The sequence below is a fragment of the Delphinapterus leucas genome, chromosome 4 (assembly GCF_059928025.1).
Source record: "Delphinapterus leucas isolate spDelLeu-1000000601 "Yukka" chromosome 4, BTC_Dleu_Yukka2, whole genome shotgun sequence".
Lineage (NCBI taxonomy): Eukaryota > Metazoa > Chordata > Mammalia > Artiodactyla > Monodontidae > Delphinapterus > Delphinapterus leucas.
In genome coordinates this window covers 82,552,036-82,567,586 of record NC_143132.1, presented here as the reverse complement: position 1 = coordinate 82,567,586, position 15,551 = coordinate 82,552,036, and the positions used below count along the sequence as shown (strand labels likewise).

Below are 15,551 nucleotides of genomic sequence, written 5' to 3'. Positions count from 1 at the left end.
GAACACTGGCAGGATCAGTAAAAGTTTTCTTTAATGTCCTGATTAGCTCAAAGGGGAGATCAGAATCATTTCTTCAGGATCATTGCCAGGCTTTCTTTGTTAACACATTTTTGTACTTCTGAGTATGTCCTAATTGGTTCAGGAGTTCAGGAGCTATTCTTTATCTGTGGCTGAAAACTTTTCAGAGCTCTGTCTCTACTATGCATCTCAGTCCTGAGCAACTTGTGGTTTAAAAAAAAGATTATTTCTTTTTGCATCAGTTTTTATAATAGATGATTTATTAATTTATTTGCACATTGCCTTTCAATCTCATATACAGACTTGATTTAGAAATAATACTTTTTTTCATACACATTTCATGAAATAATTTTGTTCAACCTCTTCTCATGTGTATAAGGCATCAGTGTTTTTGTCAACAAGGGTTTCAACAAGAACCCCTTGTTGAAAATCATCTAACACAGTTTTCTAGAATTCATCATCATTGCTTCCATTTAAGATGTTTGAGATACAGCACTTTAAAAATCTGCATATGATTCTGTCCCTGGAAAAAATTTTCCCAACCACAGGTAGCCATTCTCCTAATAGTAGGACAGTTGGTGTTTTTCATTTGTCCTGTGGCTTATTCATGATGTGACCCCTAACTGCATTGCTTTGTAAATTACCTTTAAAAGGCTTGTTTACAATGTGTCAACACTTAAAATTGTGAGGATCTAATCCCAAGAATAATTGCTAATCCTGCTAACATTTTTTGTCATTCTTTCTCTTTTAACCAGGTGACCTTTGAAAACGCCTAAAAACTAGCACTAAGTTTATACAGGGCTGAATAATGTGTCTTTCCTAAATGATACTTTGTTTCTCAAAGTAAAGTAATCAACAGAGCACCTTACAAAAGCTCTTTGTAAATGATTTGAGTGTCAAACTCTGTTTCCTGAGGGACAGTTTTTTTTTGGAAAACCAAACCCTTCCTGTGTAACACAGGGTTAAAGTATATATTCAACATAGTTAAAAGAAAATTGATCCATTTTCAACTTGATTGTATGATATTATGCAAATAATTTCTGATAACATAGGAAGAGTTCATATAAATAAACCAAAATGAATACCAGAGAGAGAAAGTACAGGGGAAGTACTTTGTTCTGGTTAATTTAGAATTCTAATTGAGCAGATTTTAAGACTTCATTTATTTCTTGGGAAGGGATTGAGATTTTTCAAAAAAATATTTTGGGGCTTCCCTCGTGGCGCAGTGGTTGAGAGTCCACCTGCCGATGTAGGTGACACGGGTTCGTGCCCCGGTCCGGGAAGATCCCACGTGCCACGGAGCGGCTGGGCCCGTGAGCCAAGGCCGCTGAGCCTGCGTGTCCGGAGCCTGTGCTCCGCAACAGGAGAGGCCGCAACAGTGAGAGGCCCGCGTACCACCAAAAAAAAAAAAAAAATTTTGAAAATAAGAAATCTTATATATAACCCAAGAAATTTATCAAAATGGTATCCTTCAGAAGATTTTAACATTATTATTGTTATTACTTTTAATATTATAATAGTACTAATTAAAGAATATTCAGAATATATAGAGAAATAGAAAGAGCAAAGAACTCTGCCATAATTTGTAGGTATGTTTTAAAGGAAATATATATTTTAAATAGCTTGTATTTTTAAATATGAATTACTTAAATGGTAACAATCATTCTTTGACCAGATAGGTTTATGAGGTTTCATTTGCCCTTTTGTTTGATTAATGTCAAAAACACTAGAAATGCAAAGTTGGTCACTTTGCTTAAGTCATTTTGCTGATGTACCTTTCAAAAACATTGATAAAAAACAGTATATCCCATAATATCTATTAGAGCTCTTAATTAGCCTTCTTTTACACTATGAGTCATTTTAACACCATCAAAACTCAGTACTACGCTGTGCACCTGTCGTTCTCTGGGTTGTCACCAAGTAGTTCTTGCTGTGATTGTGGTGTCATCAAGTTATTAATTAAATGGATAAGGTCGTCAGTGTCATTTAAGTGAGTTGCCAAGCTCTTTTGCCCTGGATGATGGTGTGGATGGGCCTCACTTTTGTGTTGTTGTGTGCTTGAATTACAGTGGATAAACTCACGCACGATTGTGCTCTTGGACAGTGTAGAGAAGTTGCATGTGATTGATCGGCAAACTCAAGAGGAATTGGAAATGGTGGAGATCTCAGAAGTTCAGTTGGTCTATAACAGCAGCCATTTCAAATCTCTAGCCACTGGAGGAAACGTGAGCCAGGCACTGGTAAGGGTAATCCATTATCTTAGTATTGCTTTGATAAACTTGGTATTTTGTTGTTGTTTTGTTTTAGAAATAGGAATTCTGAGGAGTTATCTTTAAGTCTTGAGATTTTTTTTTTAAAAGCCACTAACTGGGTTGAAGTGGATGTGAGTGTGTTTGTAAGTATTCAGGAATGTGAACTAGAACAATAATTCCTGTTGTCTTCTACTTGGAAATGTGACTAATTTAATACCAAAGAATTTTAACTTTCATACTGAAATAATGAAATGAAATTGAAAGTTCATGAGAAAGAAATTGTAAAAGCAAGGTATTTTAGAAAGTTTATTATGTTGACAACAAGCCTGATAGATTTAAGGAATAAATGACTAGAGAGACAGGTAGCCTGTAAGGCTTTGGAAATATCTGGGTGATTAGTAAAGGCTGGAACAGGTATGGAGGCTGTAGCCATTAAAAGGCAAAGATCGCTTTGAGAGAAAGAAAGATGATTCTGGAGGAATAGGAAATAGATGAAATGTAGGAGCCTGCAGAGAAGGAAGACACAAAAGTTATGATCTTAGTATTAATTTTACTATATTTTAAGCAGTGACAATAATGACCTTTAGCAGTTTACACAGGTAGTTAACAGTTAAATTACTTTGAATTGTGATCTCATGTTTCCTAAGCCAATAATCTTTAAGCAGGAAATTTAGACTTTTTGAGTCTTCTCTGGATAATTTCTTGAAAAAAGTAGTAATGAAGGTCATATATAATGAGTGTCTGCAGTATAATATCTAGCCATTACTCAAATCTCCCTGAGATATTAGAGCATAACTATATGTGAAAGGGTCTTCCATATATATTTTCAGAATTTAGAAACCAGGAAAATCCAGGAGAAGAAATGGTAATGCAGTAGAATTCACTAAAGTAAGAGTACTTATTGTCCCACACTTAGATATTTTCTTTTGTCTGAGTGGTTATTAAAAATACTGATAGACTTTGAACTTGCACTTTCAGCCAAGATGGAATAATGGGGACTGGATTTACTCTCCTGTCTGGAAAAAATCAGGAAAAAAACCCCAAAACAAAAAACAATAGTTTTCAAGATATTAGTGAACTTGAAGATAGAGCAATAGAATCTATCCAAAATGAAGTAGAGAGAAGAAATTTAAAAAACACTAGTGTTAGTGACTGCAGTGAGACAGCACCACTTAGCCTAATAAATGTGTAGTTGAAATCTCTGAAGGAGAGGAGGGAAAATAATTTAAAGAAATAATGGTCAAAAACTTTCCTAAACTATAAACACAGAATTGCAAGAAGCTCAGTGAACCCAAGCACAAGTAAAATAAACATAGATTGATCCAAATGAATTGGAAAGAGGAAAATATTAAAGCAGGCAGAGTAAAAAGACACATTAAATGCAGAGGAGCAACAACAAGTGTGAGAGCAGATTTCTCATCAGAAACAAACTGCAGCAGTCTCCAAAGAAGATATACAAATGGCCAATAAGCAGATGACAAGATGCTCAACATCATTAATCATTAGGGAAATGCAAATCAAAATCACAGTGAGATATCATTTCATGCCCACTAGGATGGCTATAATCAAAAAGACAGACAATAACAAATGTTGATTAGGATGCAGAAATATTGGAACTCTCGTACTTTCCTTGTGGGTTATGGTGCAGCCACTGTGGAAAACATTTTGGCAGTTCCTCAAAATATTAAACATAAAGATTCCATATGACTGAGCGATTCTACTCCTAGGTAGCTACTCAAGTGAAACGAAAACATATCTCTGCATAAACACTTGTACACAAATGTTCATAGCAACGTTATTCTTAATAGCTAAAAAGTCAAAACAGTCCACTAGCTGATAGATAAACAAAATGTGGCATATCTGCGTAATAGAATGCTGTTCCTCAATAAAAAAGGTGAACTGTTGACACATGCTACAACATGGATGAACCTCAAAAATACTGTGTTAAGTGAAAGAAGCCATATGGAAAGACCATATACTCTTTGATTATATTTATATGAAATGTCCAGAAAAGGCAGGTTTAGAGAGCCAGATGTGGATTAGTGGGGCTGGGACCAGGAGTAGGAATGAGGGTTGACTGGAAATAGGTAAAAGGTATCTCTGTGGAGTGATGGAAATGTTCTAAAACTGGATTTTGGTGATGGTCGAACAACTGTAAATTTACTAAAAATTATTGTATACTTAATGAGTGAATTTTATGGTATGTAAATTATACCTTAATACTGTCATTTAACAAGAGCAGTTGACTGTTTAAAACAAAAGGAATGTTTATGATATGTAGAAGTAATAGTGTGACGAAAATAGTACATAACAGCAGGGAGTGGGGGGAAGGAAGTATATTATTGTTAGGTTGTTAACATTATATATCAAATAGTACAATATTATGTAAATATAGACTGACAGTTAAAGCTGCATATTGTAAACACTAGAGCAGTCACTGAAAAAGAAGTATACCTTTATAAGTCACTGGTAGCAACAAAATGGAATGTTAAAAAATATTAAATTCAACAAAGCATAAAAAAAGAAGAGGTAATACAAGTAGAAAACAATAAGATAATCTAAACCCAACTATATCAATAATTATAGGAAATGGAAGTAGTCTAAACATTTCAGTTAAAAGGCAAGAATTGTCAGACTGGATAAAAAAAGCAAGAACCAACTATATGCTGTCTACAAAAAGTTCATATTAAATACAGAGACACAGACAAGTTAAAAGTAAGGGGAAGGAAAAAGACATATCATGCAAACACTAATCATTAGAATGGCTATTTTAATATCAGATTAAGTAGATTTCAGAGTAGAGAATATTGTCAGAGATAAAGAGAAATTTCAAATTGATAAAAAAGTGTTAATTTGTCAAGAAGGCATAACAATCTTAAAGGTTTAAGCACCCAATAACAGACCTTCAAAATATATGAAACTAAAACTAACAGATCTAAAAGGAGAAACAGACAAGTCCACAATTAGAGTTTGGAAATTTCAAAACTCCTTTATCAGTAAGTAATAGAATTAGTAGACAAAACCATCAAGCGTATAGAAGGCAAAAAATCATTGACCAACTTGACTTAACTGACATTTATAGAATATTCCACCCAACAAAAGCAAATTACAAACTTTTTCAAGTGCACATGGAGCATCCAATAGATTGTATGCTAGGCCATAAAACAAACTACAGCAAATTGTTGAAGGAATCATCAGGGTAAATCTGGAGAAAACCCAAATATTTGGAAATTAAGTAACACTTTTATAAATAACCTATGAGTCAAAGAAGAAATCTCAAAGGAAATTAGAATATATTTTGAACTAAACGAAAGTGAAAATACAGCATATCAAACAGCTGTGGTCTCAAACAGCTCATACCGCTCAATATCAAAAAAACGAACAACCCAATCAAAAAATGGGCAGAAGATCTAAAAAGGCATTTCTCCAAAGAAGACCTACAGATGGGCAATAGGCACATGAAAAGATGCTCAACATTGCTAATTATTAGAGAAATGCAAATCAAAACTACAATGAGGTATCACCTCACACCAGTCAGAATGGCCATCATCAAAACCTCTACAAATAATAAATGCTGGAGAGGGTGTGAAGGAAAAGGAACCTTCCTGCGCTGTTTGTGGGAATGTAAATTGGCACAGCTACAGGATGGAGGTTCCTTAAAAAACTAAAAATAGAATTACCATATGATCCAATGATCCCACTCCTGGGCATATATCTGGACAAAACTATAATTCAAAAAGATGCATGCACCCTAATGTTCATAGAAGCACTATTTATAATATCCAAGACATGGAAGCAACCTAAATGTCCATCGACAGATGAATGGATAAGGAAGATGGGGTGTATACATGGAATATTACCCAGCCATAAAAAGAATGAAATAATGCAGCAACATGGATGGACCTAGAGATTATCATACTGACTGAAGTAAACCAGAGAAAGGCAGATATCATGATATCACTTGTATGTGCAATCTAAACAAATGATACAAATGAACTTGTTTATAAGACAGACTCATAGACATACAAAACAAACTTATGGTTACCAAAGGGGAAAGAGGGGGACGGATAATTAGGAGTTTGGGATTAACATATAAACACTACCATATGTAAAATAGATAACCAACAAGGACCTACTGTATAGCACAGGGAACTATACTCAATATCTTTTAATAATCTATAAGGGAAAGGAATCTGAAAAAGAATATATATTTATGTATAACTGAATCACTTTGCTGTAGACTTGAAACTAACGCAACATTGTAAATCAGCTGTATTTCAGAAAAAAATTGTGGTCTATAATTAAATTAATTTTGAGGGTGTGGGACTTCCCTGGTGGTGCAGTGGTTAAGAACCCTCCTGCCAATGCAGGGGACACGGGTTCCATCCCTGGTCAGGGAAAATCCCACATGCCATGGAGCAACTAAGCCCGTGTGCCCTAGAGCCCGTGTGCTGCAACCAGTGAAGCCCGTGCGCCTAGAGCCTGTGCTCCACAACAAGAGAAGCCACTGCAATGAGAAGCCCGTGCACCGCAACGAAGAGTAGACCCCGTTCGCCGCAGGTAGAGAAAGCCCACACGCAGCAACGAAGACTCAACGCAGCCAAAAATAAAATAAATAAATTAAAAAAAAAGAAAAAAATTTGAGGGTAATTTATAACGTTAAATACATTAGAAAAAAAGATCTCAAATCAATTATCTAGGGTTCTATCTAAGGAAATAGAGAAGAGCAAATAAACTTGAAGTAGATAAAAGGAAGAAATAATAAAGATGAACATATATCAGTTAAGTAGGAAATGGACAAACAATAGAGAAAATCAAAGAAAATACATTTTGTTCTTTAAAAGATAAATAAAATTGATAAACCTCCAGTGAGACTAATCCAGAGAAAGAGAAGACACAATTACTGATAACAGGAATGAGAGAGGTGCGGTTGCTATGGAGCCTAAAGATATTAAAAAGATAATATGAATAACTTTATGCCAATAAATTAAACAATTTTGGATGAAATGGAAAAATCCTTTGGAAGGCACAAATTACCAAAGCTGACTCAAGAGGTGAAAATCTAAGTGGTTGTGCTTGTGTGGCTGTACATTAACTTGATTTCCTAAAAGAAAGTCCAGGCTCAGATAGCTTCACTAGTGAAGTCTGTTATATTCAAGGAAAAAAATATCAATTTTACACAAAAATCTTTTTAAAAATAGAGAAAAAGAGAGCATGTAATTCTTTTTATGACACCAGCTTACCTCTGATAATAAAACCGACGACATTACAATAAAGAATGCTATAGACCAATGATCTCATGAGCAGAGAAGCAAAAATCCTTAAAATAGTAGCAGATAGAAACCAGCAATGTATAAAAAGAGTAATTATGGTCAAATGGTGTTTATCCAAGTCATGCCAGGCTGGTTTAACATTTAAAAGTCAATGTAGGGACTTCCCTGGTGGCGCAGTGGTTAAGAATCTGCCTGCCAATGCAGGGGACACGGGTTTGAGCCCTGGTCCGGGAAGATCTCACGTGCCACAGAGCAGCTAAGCCCACGTGCCACAACTACTGAGCCTGTGCTCTAGAGCTCGCAAGCCACAACTACTGAGCCCACGTGCCACAACTACTGAAGCCTGTGCGCCTAGAGCCAGTGCTGCAGAATGAGAGAAGCCACCGCAATGAGAAGGCCGCACACTGCAATGAAGAGTAGCCCCCATTCACCACAACTAGAGAAAGCCCGTGCACAGCAACGGAGACCCAATGCAGCCAAAAATAAATAATTTATTTTTAAAAAAAGTGTAATTCACTGATTTAGTTTATTGTAAAAGAAAGGTCATAATACCATCTCAAAAGATGTAGAGAAGCATTTCACAAAATTCTGTATCCCTGATAAAATTCTTAGCAAACTAGGAATAGAAGGGAACTTCTTCAGCCTGATAATAAAGAGCATCTACAGAAATCCTACCGCTAACGTCATACTTAAAGTGGTACTACCAGAAAACCAAACCAAACAACAACAAAAAAAACCCTGATTCTGATCTTCTAGAGGAAATACAGAAGCAGAGGAACATGTTAAAAGATTCCATGGGGATGCCATTAGCAAAATCCAGAGAGTAGGAAACTATGGAATAAGTGTGCCAGCATCTTCAACAAATAAACTTCAAGGAAAATAAAGGACCGTGAGAGATAGAGGCAAACTCTTAGATTAAAAGAGACTTAAGAGATGCATCAGCCAGCTTCAGTGTGTGGCCCTTATTTGGGTCTTGATTTAAACAAATGAAAGGTAGAAACAAAGAACAGAAACCTCAATAACATTTGACATTTATGAGACAATTTGAAATCCAAACACTGATCAGATATTTGACATGGAGGAATGATTGTTAATTTTTGAAAGCCTGTCAATGAAATAGTGTGGTTACGTTAGAAAAGATTTATTTATTGTGCATATACTGAATTTTTGTAAATGAGATGTTCAAGATCTGAGATTTACTTCAGAATTTTTACTGTGTTATAGGGGAGTCAGTGGGAATATAGATGAAACAAGATTGGTGATGAAGTGATAATTAATGAAGCTGGTTACTGGCTACATTGGGTTCATTATTTTATTCTCTCTACCTTTGTATATATTTTTAAATTTTCATGATAAAAAGTTAAGAAAAATTACTAGTTATCAGTATTGACCACTTACATATTTTAGGAGACTTATAAATATTAATGTATTTAAGCCTCCCAGAAACTGCATGGTTTTCAAAGATGGAAAAATGTAATTGTCAGAAGTTTGAAACTTGTTTAAACTCTGTCACCTATTGGGTGACAGAGCCAGAATTTGCAACCAGATTTATCAGACAGGAGGTTTCGTTTCTATTTTGCTGGGCTGTGCTGACTTTCATATACTATGCTGCTTTATCTTCCTGTTTCCTCTTGTGTTTTTTGTTGATATTTATTTCAAAGAACTTGGAGGTACCATTTCAATTAGCCCTATTCTTTGCCAGAAGCAGTGACTGCCTGTCATCCAGTAGTGGGCAGGTTGCAACAATTTTGCTTCAAATTTAGAAGTTGGCATGTTCTTCCCTTTACGCATTACTCTGAAAAATAAAGAGACCGTATATAAGCAGAGAATTACTTTTTGCACTTTGTCCTTCATGGCACTTCCACTGACAGACTGGCATTTGACTCACATTTTTTTCCCCCACTCACTTATGGGATGAAACCATGTTGTCTCTGTAATCCACATTCTTTAAAACTTGAGACTCCTAATGCATGTAATTTTTACCTTTAAATTTTTTTTTTTTAGGCTTTGGTTGGAGAGAAGGCTTGTTATCAATCCATCAGTAGCTATGGTGGTCAGATCTTTTATTTGGGGACAAAAGTAAGTTCTTCCACTCTGTGACTTGGTGTGCATTTGTGTCAGGTTAGTAGGGGCTGAAGGAGGTTGCTGGTAAAGAGGGCAGCGCATTACAGAATGAATACTGATTAGCAGTAATCGAAAACTTTTAGGGGTTAGATGATTTTTAATTAATTTTTTTTAAGACTGCCCTTTTATTTCATTATAGGTTATTATAAGATGTTGAATATAGTTCTCTGTGCTTTACAACTAATTAATTTATTTCCTCTACTTTTAGACATACTGTATTTTTACTTTTGTTTAGGTTCTGGTTTTCTTTGTTCAGAGGGATACTTTCATAATGTTCCTTCACATTTATGTTTTCATGACCAGGAAGATACCTTATCATTAATATTTGACATGTAATTAAGATGTCCTTTAGCTTAGATCATCTTAGGGTATATTAAAACGCATTGAGACATTTGACTTAGAATAGGAAATTTTTGTATGTCAATTTGTTCCTGTGGGTTTTTTTTTTTTTAAACTTAACATGGAGGGCTTCCCTGGTGGCACAGTGTTTAAGAATCCGCCTGCCAATGCAGAGGACACAGGTTTGAGCCCTGGTGCAGGAAGATCCCACATGCCGCAGAGCAACTAAGCCCATGCGCCACAACTACTGAGCCTGCGCTCTAGAGCCCATGAGCCACAGCTACTGAGCCTGCGTTCTAGAGCCTGTGCTCCGCAACAAGAGAAGCCACCACAATGAGAAGCCCACACACCGCAACGAAGAGTATCCCCTGCTCTCCATGACTAGAGAAAGCCCGTGCACAGCAACGAAGACCCAGTGCAGCCACAAATAAATAAATAAATTAAAAAAAAAACTTAGCACGGAGAAACATGTTGGGAGATTGGACTTTCCTTCTTCCTTGTCCGTGGAATTAACTCCCCTTCTTGGACTGTAGACTTACTGACCTTTAAATGTTTGATTTACTCTTTAACGTGGGCCCTTGAAGACGCTTTAGTAAATACTTTTAACTGTAGTATGAAATGTTTTTACTTAAAGAGATGTAAAATGAAATGTAGGACTGAGACAAATGTGTCTCTCAAACAAGTCTGTTAAAGATGATAATTTTAATTTCCATCTCTTTGTTTTCCAGTCTGTTTATGTGATGATGCTGAGGAGCTGGAGAGAGGTGAGTTCAAAGTAATTTTATATGTTAGCACTATTGAATTGAGAGCATCTTAACGTTTTTTGTTCTGACTTTGCAGAAAAAGAGTATTTGGATTTGTGCTTTTTAATTTCAGAAGTGTACATCAAAACCATTGTAACTATCATATACTTGATTTGATAAAACTGACTATAACTAATGATAAGGTTTGGCTGCATATATCAGAAAATTCAAAATACCAGTGGTGTAAAAGAACTCTCTCTCATGTAAAAGCAATCTGGAGGTAGGCAGTCTGTGGCTAGTATGGCAACTCCATGGTCTTTGGCATACTACCCTGTTGTGCCATCCTTGTGTGTGGATTCTAGTCTCAAGGTCATTTCATGTTCCAATATGACTGCTGGAGTTCCAGCTTTTAAATCCACATTCCAGGAAGGAGGAAAGAGAAGAGAAGGCTGGCTCCGGCCTTTTAAGGTGACATCCCAGAAAGGTCCAGATAGCACTTCCACTTATCATTGGCCAGAACTTAGTCACATGGCCCCAAGTGGCTACAAGGGAGTCTTAAAAATGTTCTTTAGCTGGTTTATTGCTGTCTCAAATAAACTTGGGATTTGTTACGAAAGAGGAGGAAGTGAATGGATGTTGTGATAACTAGCTGTTTCTGCTACAGTGACATTCTAGCTGTTTCCTCTTTTCATATTTAGGCCTTGTGGCTGCTTATACTAGCCTATACAGTCACTGTACTATCCAGTGCTTTAAGAAATTGTTTTTCTTGGAAATAAGATATTCACATGGTTATTGGAATAATTTCAGCTACTAAGCTGCAACTTCTGGTAAGATATTAGGTAGAATAGGGATTTTGACTGGTGATTGGTCAGACAGAGGCGTCTGTCTTCTCTCATTTATTCATTTTAGAGAGTGGATCACCTCCTGAAACAAGACTGTCTTACAGAAGCCTTGGTTCTTGCATGGTCTTTCCATGAAGGAAAAGCAAAAGCAGTAGTGGGTAAGTTAACAGAACACCGGTTAGTAGGTGTTGTTTTTCTGGAGCAGGGAAAATGGATAATACTAATCACTTCCAGAACACTTTTGACTTAGTGTTCAAGTGTTTTATAAGCAAGATGTTATCAAACCTTACAGACTTTCAGTGAAAAAGGTTAATGACGAATACAGGATATAGAATTTTAGATGTCACTTTTAAAATTCATTTCATAAGGAAAATTTATTATTAGAACAAAAGGGAAGTACATTGATAAGCTGTCTGGTCCAATAGATGGGAGGTGTACCTGTTATGGCATATTATCCAACATTTTGATACCTAAGGATTGTTATATCTACTGTTAGCATAGGTTATCAGTAGAAGACCAGGGCAGTTTCATTCCTGAAGATATGGATTAACTTTGTATTTACGCTGGATTTTGCTTCTCTGCAGGATTATCAGGGGATGCCAGTAAGAGAAAGGCTGTTGTTGCAGATCGGGTGAGTATTTTAATAGGGTCTTTACTGGGGTACAGTGCAGATTGCCTTTGGTATTTGCTAATAATCTTGGGCGTGATTAGGTAAATGACTATAGTTAAGAAGAGAGTGTATAAAGAAAACAAGTCAGATTGTAATTCCTTGGTGTTATCTTGAGTGCTTTTTAAATTCCTTCTTATCACCCTTTCTTTTTTCCCTTGCTCACTCTCATGAAAATTATAGATAGTAAAATAGCCAAAAGACAGCAGACAGTAGGAGGAGTAAAAAACCCAGGGATCTGGGTTATCTCTGAACCTAATTATAGTCCATAGAAAGTTGAGATTTGCTGGTCTTTATAAACTGATTAGTAATAGTGAGAAATACTATATGTGCAAGTGTTTGTGTTGCCTGAGGGAGCAGAGAGGCCTGATGTTTATTATCATTATTAATTAGCATTAATATGGTTAATGTTAATATTTAAGACCAGCTTTGTTTTCCTAGTCTAGACTTGCTTGAATTCATTTACTATAGTCATTCCTCCCCCTTTTTATTGTGCAAATGCATTGGTAAAAATTAGATTCCAAATTAGTATAAACATTTAGAAAACATACACAGAAGTTGGTCAATCCTGAGACTTATAAGTGATTTTCTCAGTATCTGGTAAAAAAGTATTGGCTATCTGTGTTCTTTAGGGAAAGACATATGCAGAGGATAACTGAAGAGCTAAACTTCAACTTTTTACTTCCTGAGCAATATATATACTAATGAGGTCTGGAACCTGGAGGTATTTATTAGGAAAGATTAGCAAATTGGCACTAACCCTGAGGCTGAAAGAAATTAGGCTGGGGTTAAAAACACTGAGAAATAAAGTCACTAAAATTTTAAATTATATTTTTAATATAATAGCAAAGCCTGATTCTGTATTATTTAAGAAGATCACATATATTAAGTATTGAAAAACTTTAGAGACATACTTTAATTTATATACAAAGCTGTTTTCCTTACAGATGGTGGAAATCCTGTTCCATTATGCAGATCGAGCTCTAAAAAAGTGCCCAGACCAGGGAAAAATCCAAGTGATGGAGCAGCATTTTCAGGTACACCTTTGCAAGTGCTTCTAATAGACATTGCTATGAATAGGTCTAGTACTACTGCTCTGATATTATATGAGAATGGGACTTTCATGTTTTGGTTAAACATTTTTCAGTGTTCAGAGCTTTATTACAGGGTTTGTGGAGCATTCTCAGTGATTGAATTTTGAGGTAACAGGTGTACAGACACATGGGAACAGATGAGTAAAATGTTGTGGGTTGTTAGTGCTTAGGCACTTGGTGCTGCATGGAAGGAAAGAATGTATGTATGAGGGTACATACCTGAGAATTGACACCTTACACCTTGCTGATGACTAACACTTATGTTAACTAGGTTAGTTGGAGAAGAACTGTACTACCAAGGTTTAAATTTAGTTCTCCTAGGAGCACCTGTGATTCAAGATTAGATATGTTGCCAAAAAAAAAAATTATGATCTCTTAAATATACTGATGAACGGCCTTTAGTTTCTCTTGAAACTCAGTGAAAATGGAAGTCAAGGAATGACTTAAAGACCTGCACAGTGCTTATTATGAGAGTTTCACCATTTGCAGTGATCTCAAAATATATTTGTTGCAAATCTGTGTCTTCTTTCCCATTCTGAGGGCTCCCTCCCCTACCCCTGCCTCCTCTTTTAACAAACATTTGAGGATCTGATACGGGGGGCAGCAAACATTTTCTGAGAAGGGCTAGATGGAAAATTTAGGCTTTGTGGGGTATATATGGACTCTGTCGCATATTCCTCTGAGTGATTTTTTATTTGTTTGTTTTTAAACAACCCTTTAAAAATGTAAAAACCATTCTTAGCTGTGAGCCATTCAGAAACAGGCTGTGGGAGGACTTGGCCCATGGGTCAAAGGATGCAGCCTCTGGTCTAACATGTACTAGGCACTGGGCGGTAGTGTGTAAAAGGTAAGTAGTCCTTGCTATCTTAAAGTTGACAATCTAGTCAAAATAACTTTTCTTGTGTACATTAATGGAAATGTTTAAAAGAAATCTAGGGTTTTGGAGTTCTGAGGAGCAGACACAGCTCATATCTTTTTTATATCTCCATTTGCTGCTCTTAACGTTGGAAGACAAGGATAGATGTGGCAGTTAACAGTTGGAGGGTATCAAAACAGGATTTGGTTTCCTGAACTGTACTCTTTAATGCTGCAGTAGTGGGCTTCTGGCAGAGTAACTTGTACCGCCTTTTGGCTAGAGGCTTATTACATTTGTCAGTAAAGAGGAGAAAGAAGCCTATATAAGATTATAAAAATAGATAACTTAGGAGAGGAAAACATATGGCAGAAAGAAGGCATTTGGGGACAAAACTGTTTGGGAACAGTACCTTGTATATATATGATTTTGTATATCAATGCAGTATATATAGAAAAGAAAACTTAGTATTTTAACCAGAAGGTATCTGTTACCAAGAGGTGGTAAGATGGTACTCATGTAAGAACTCTGGTCGTTGGAAGATGTACTTTGTTGAAAAGAAACATCCAATAGGGAATGCTAGGAGGGGCTAATGAGGGGTGTGTGTGTGTGCGTGTGCGCATGTACACATAAGATGGAAACCACCTTGCTGGGGAAGAATATGGTACAGAGCTATAAAAGAAGAAAGGAACAAAAGTGATATTCTGATGGAGAGATATGAAAGAATCTCAGCATAAGATTGTAAAATTTACTGAGAAACAAACTGTAGTAGTAATGTGTTCTTTAACCATCTAGATATTTGTCAGAAGTTTCATTCTGCTAAAAAGAGTATCTGATAACATTTTTAATTTATTAATCATTTAGTCTCATAGGTGGTAAAGGAAACGATGGTGGGAACCATTATCCTGAATTTACTTTTTCCCAATGATTGGGAAAATAGAAGGGATAGATTATTGATAGGAAAATTATCATTTATTTTAAAGTTTGTAATAATGATGAAAACATAACATTTGTGAATCCTGTGTTTTAGAAAGCAGATATTTTAGGGAAAAAAATATGGGCACAGTCTCATGGTTATAGGCTCCAAAATGATAATAGGTTCACAAAGAACAGGAAATTCTTAAATTCTGATGTAATAACCACAAACAATTCAAAGAGAAAGGAAATGGGAAGGAATGTTGAGAGAAGTATCTGTCTACAAAACACAGAACAGCTACCAGAGTTGGATAGAGGCAGATAACTAAAGATATTTGCCAAAAGCATCAAGAATCTATACGACTGTCAGAAAAGAGGCTGGTCTGGTGCAGATTGTGCCTACCAAAATGCTAAGGGGCACGAAGGAGGGC

The 15,551-nt window shown here is 36.0% G+C and overlaps 1 protein-coding gene across 5 annotated transcripts in view; it reads left to right on the top strand.

Annotated features, from left to right (window-relative positions):
- VPS8 (VPS8 subunit of CORVET complex) overlaps positions 1 to 15,551 on the top strand; it is a 319,158-nt gene that overhangs the window by 63,871 nt on the left and 239,736 nt on the right. For all 5 annotated transcript variants that reach the window (XM_089910741.1, XM_089910739.1, XM_089910738.1 and 2 more), the window contains 6 exons: positions 2,088 to 2,258; positions 9,548 to 9,622; positions 10,735 to 10,770; positions 11,659 to 11,749; positions 12,176 to 12,222; positions 13,206 to 13,295. In XM_089910741.1, the coding sequence (XP_089766867.1) occupies positions 2,088 to 2,258; positions 9,548 to 9,622; positions 10,735 to 10,770; positions 11,659 to 11,749; positions 12,176 to 12,222; positions 13,206 to 13,295 (510 nt within the window). The remainder of the gene's footprint in view (positions 1 to 2,087; positions 2,259 to 9,547; positions 9,623 to 10,734; positions 10,771 to 11,658; positions 11,750 to 12,175; positions 12,223 to 13,205; positions 13,296 to 15,551) is intronic.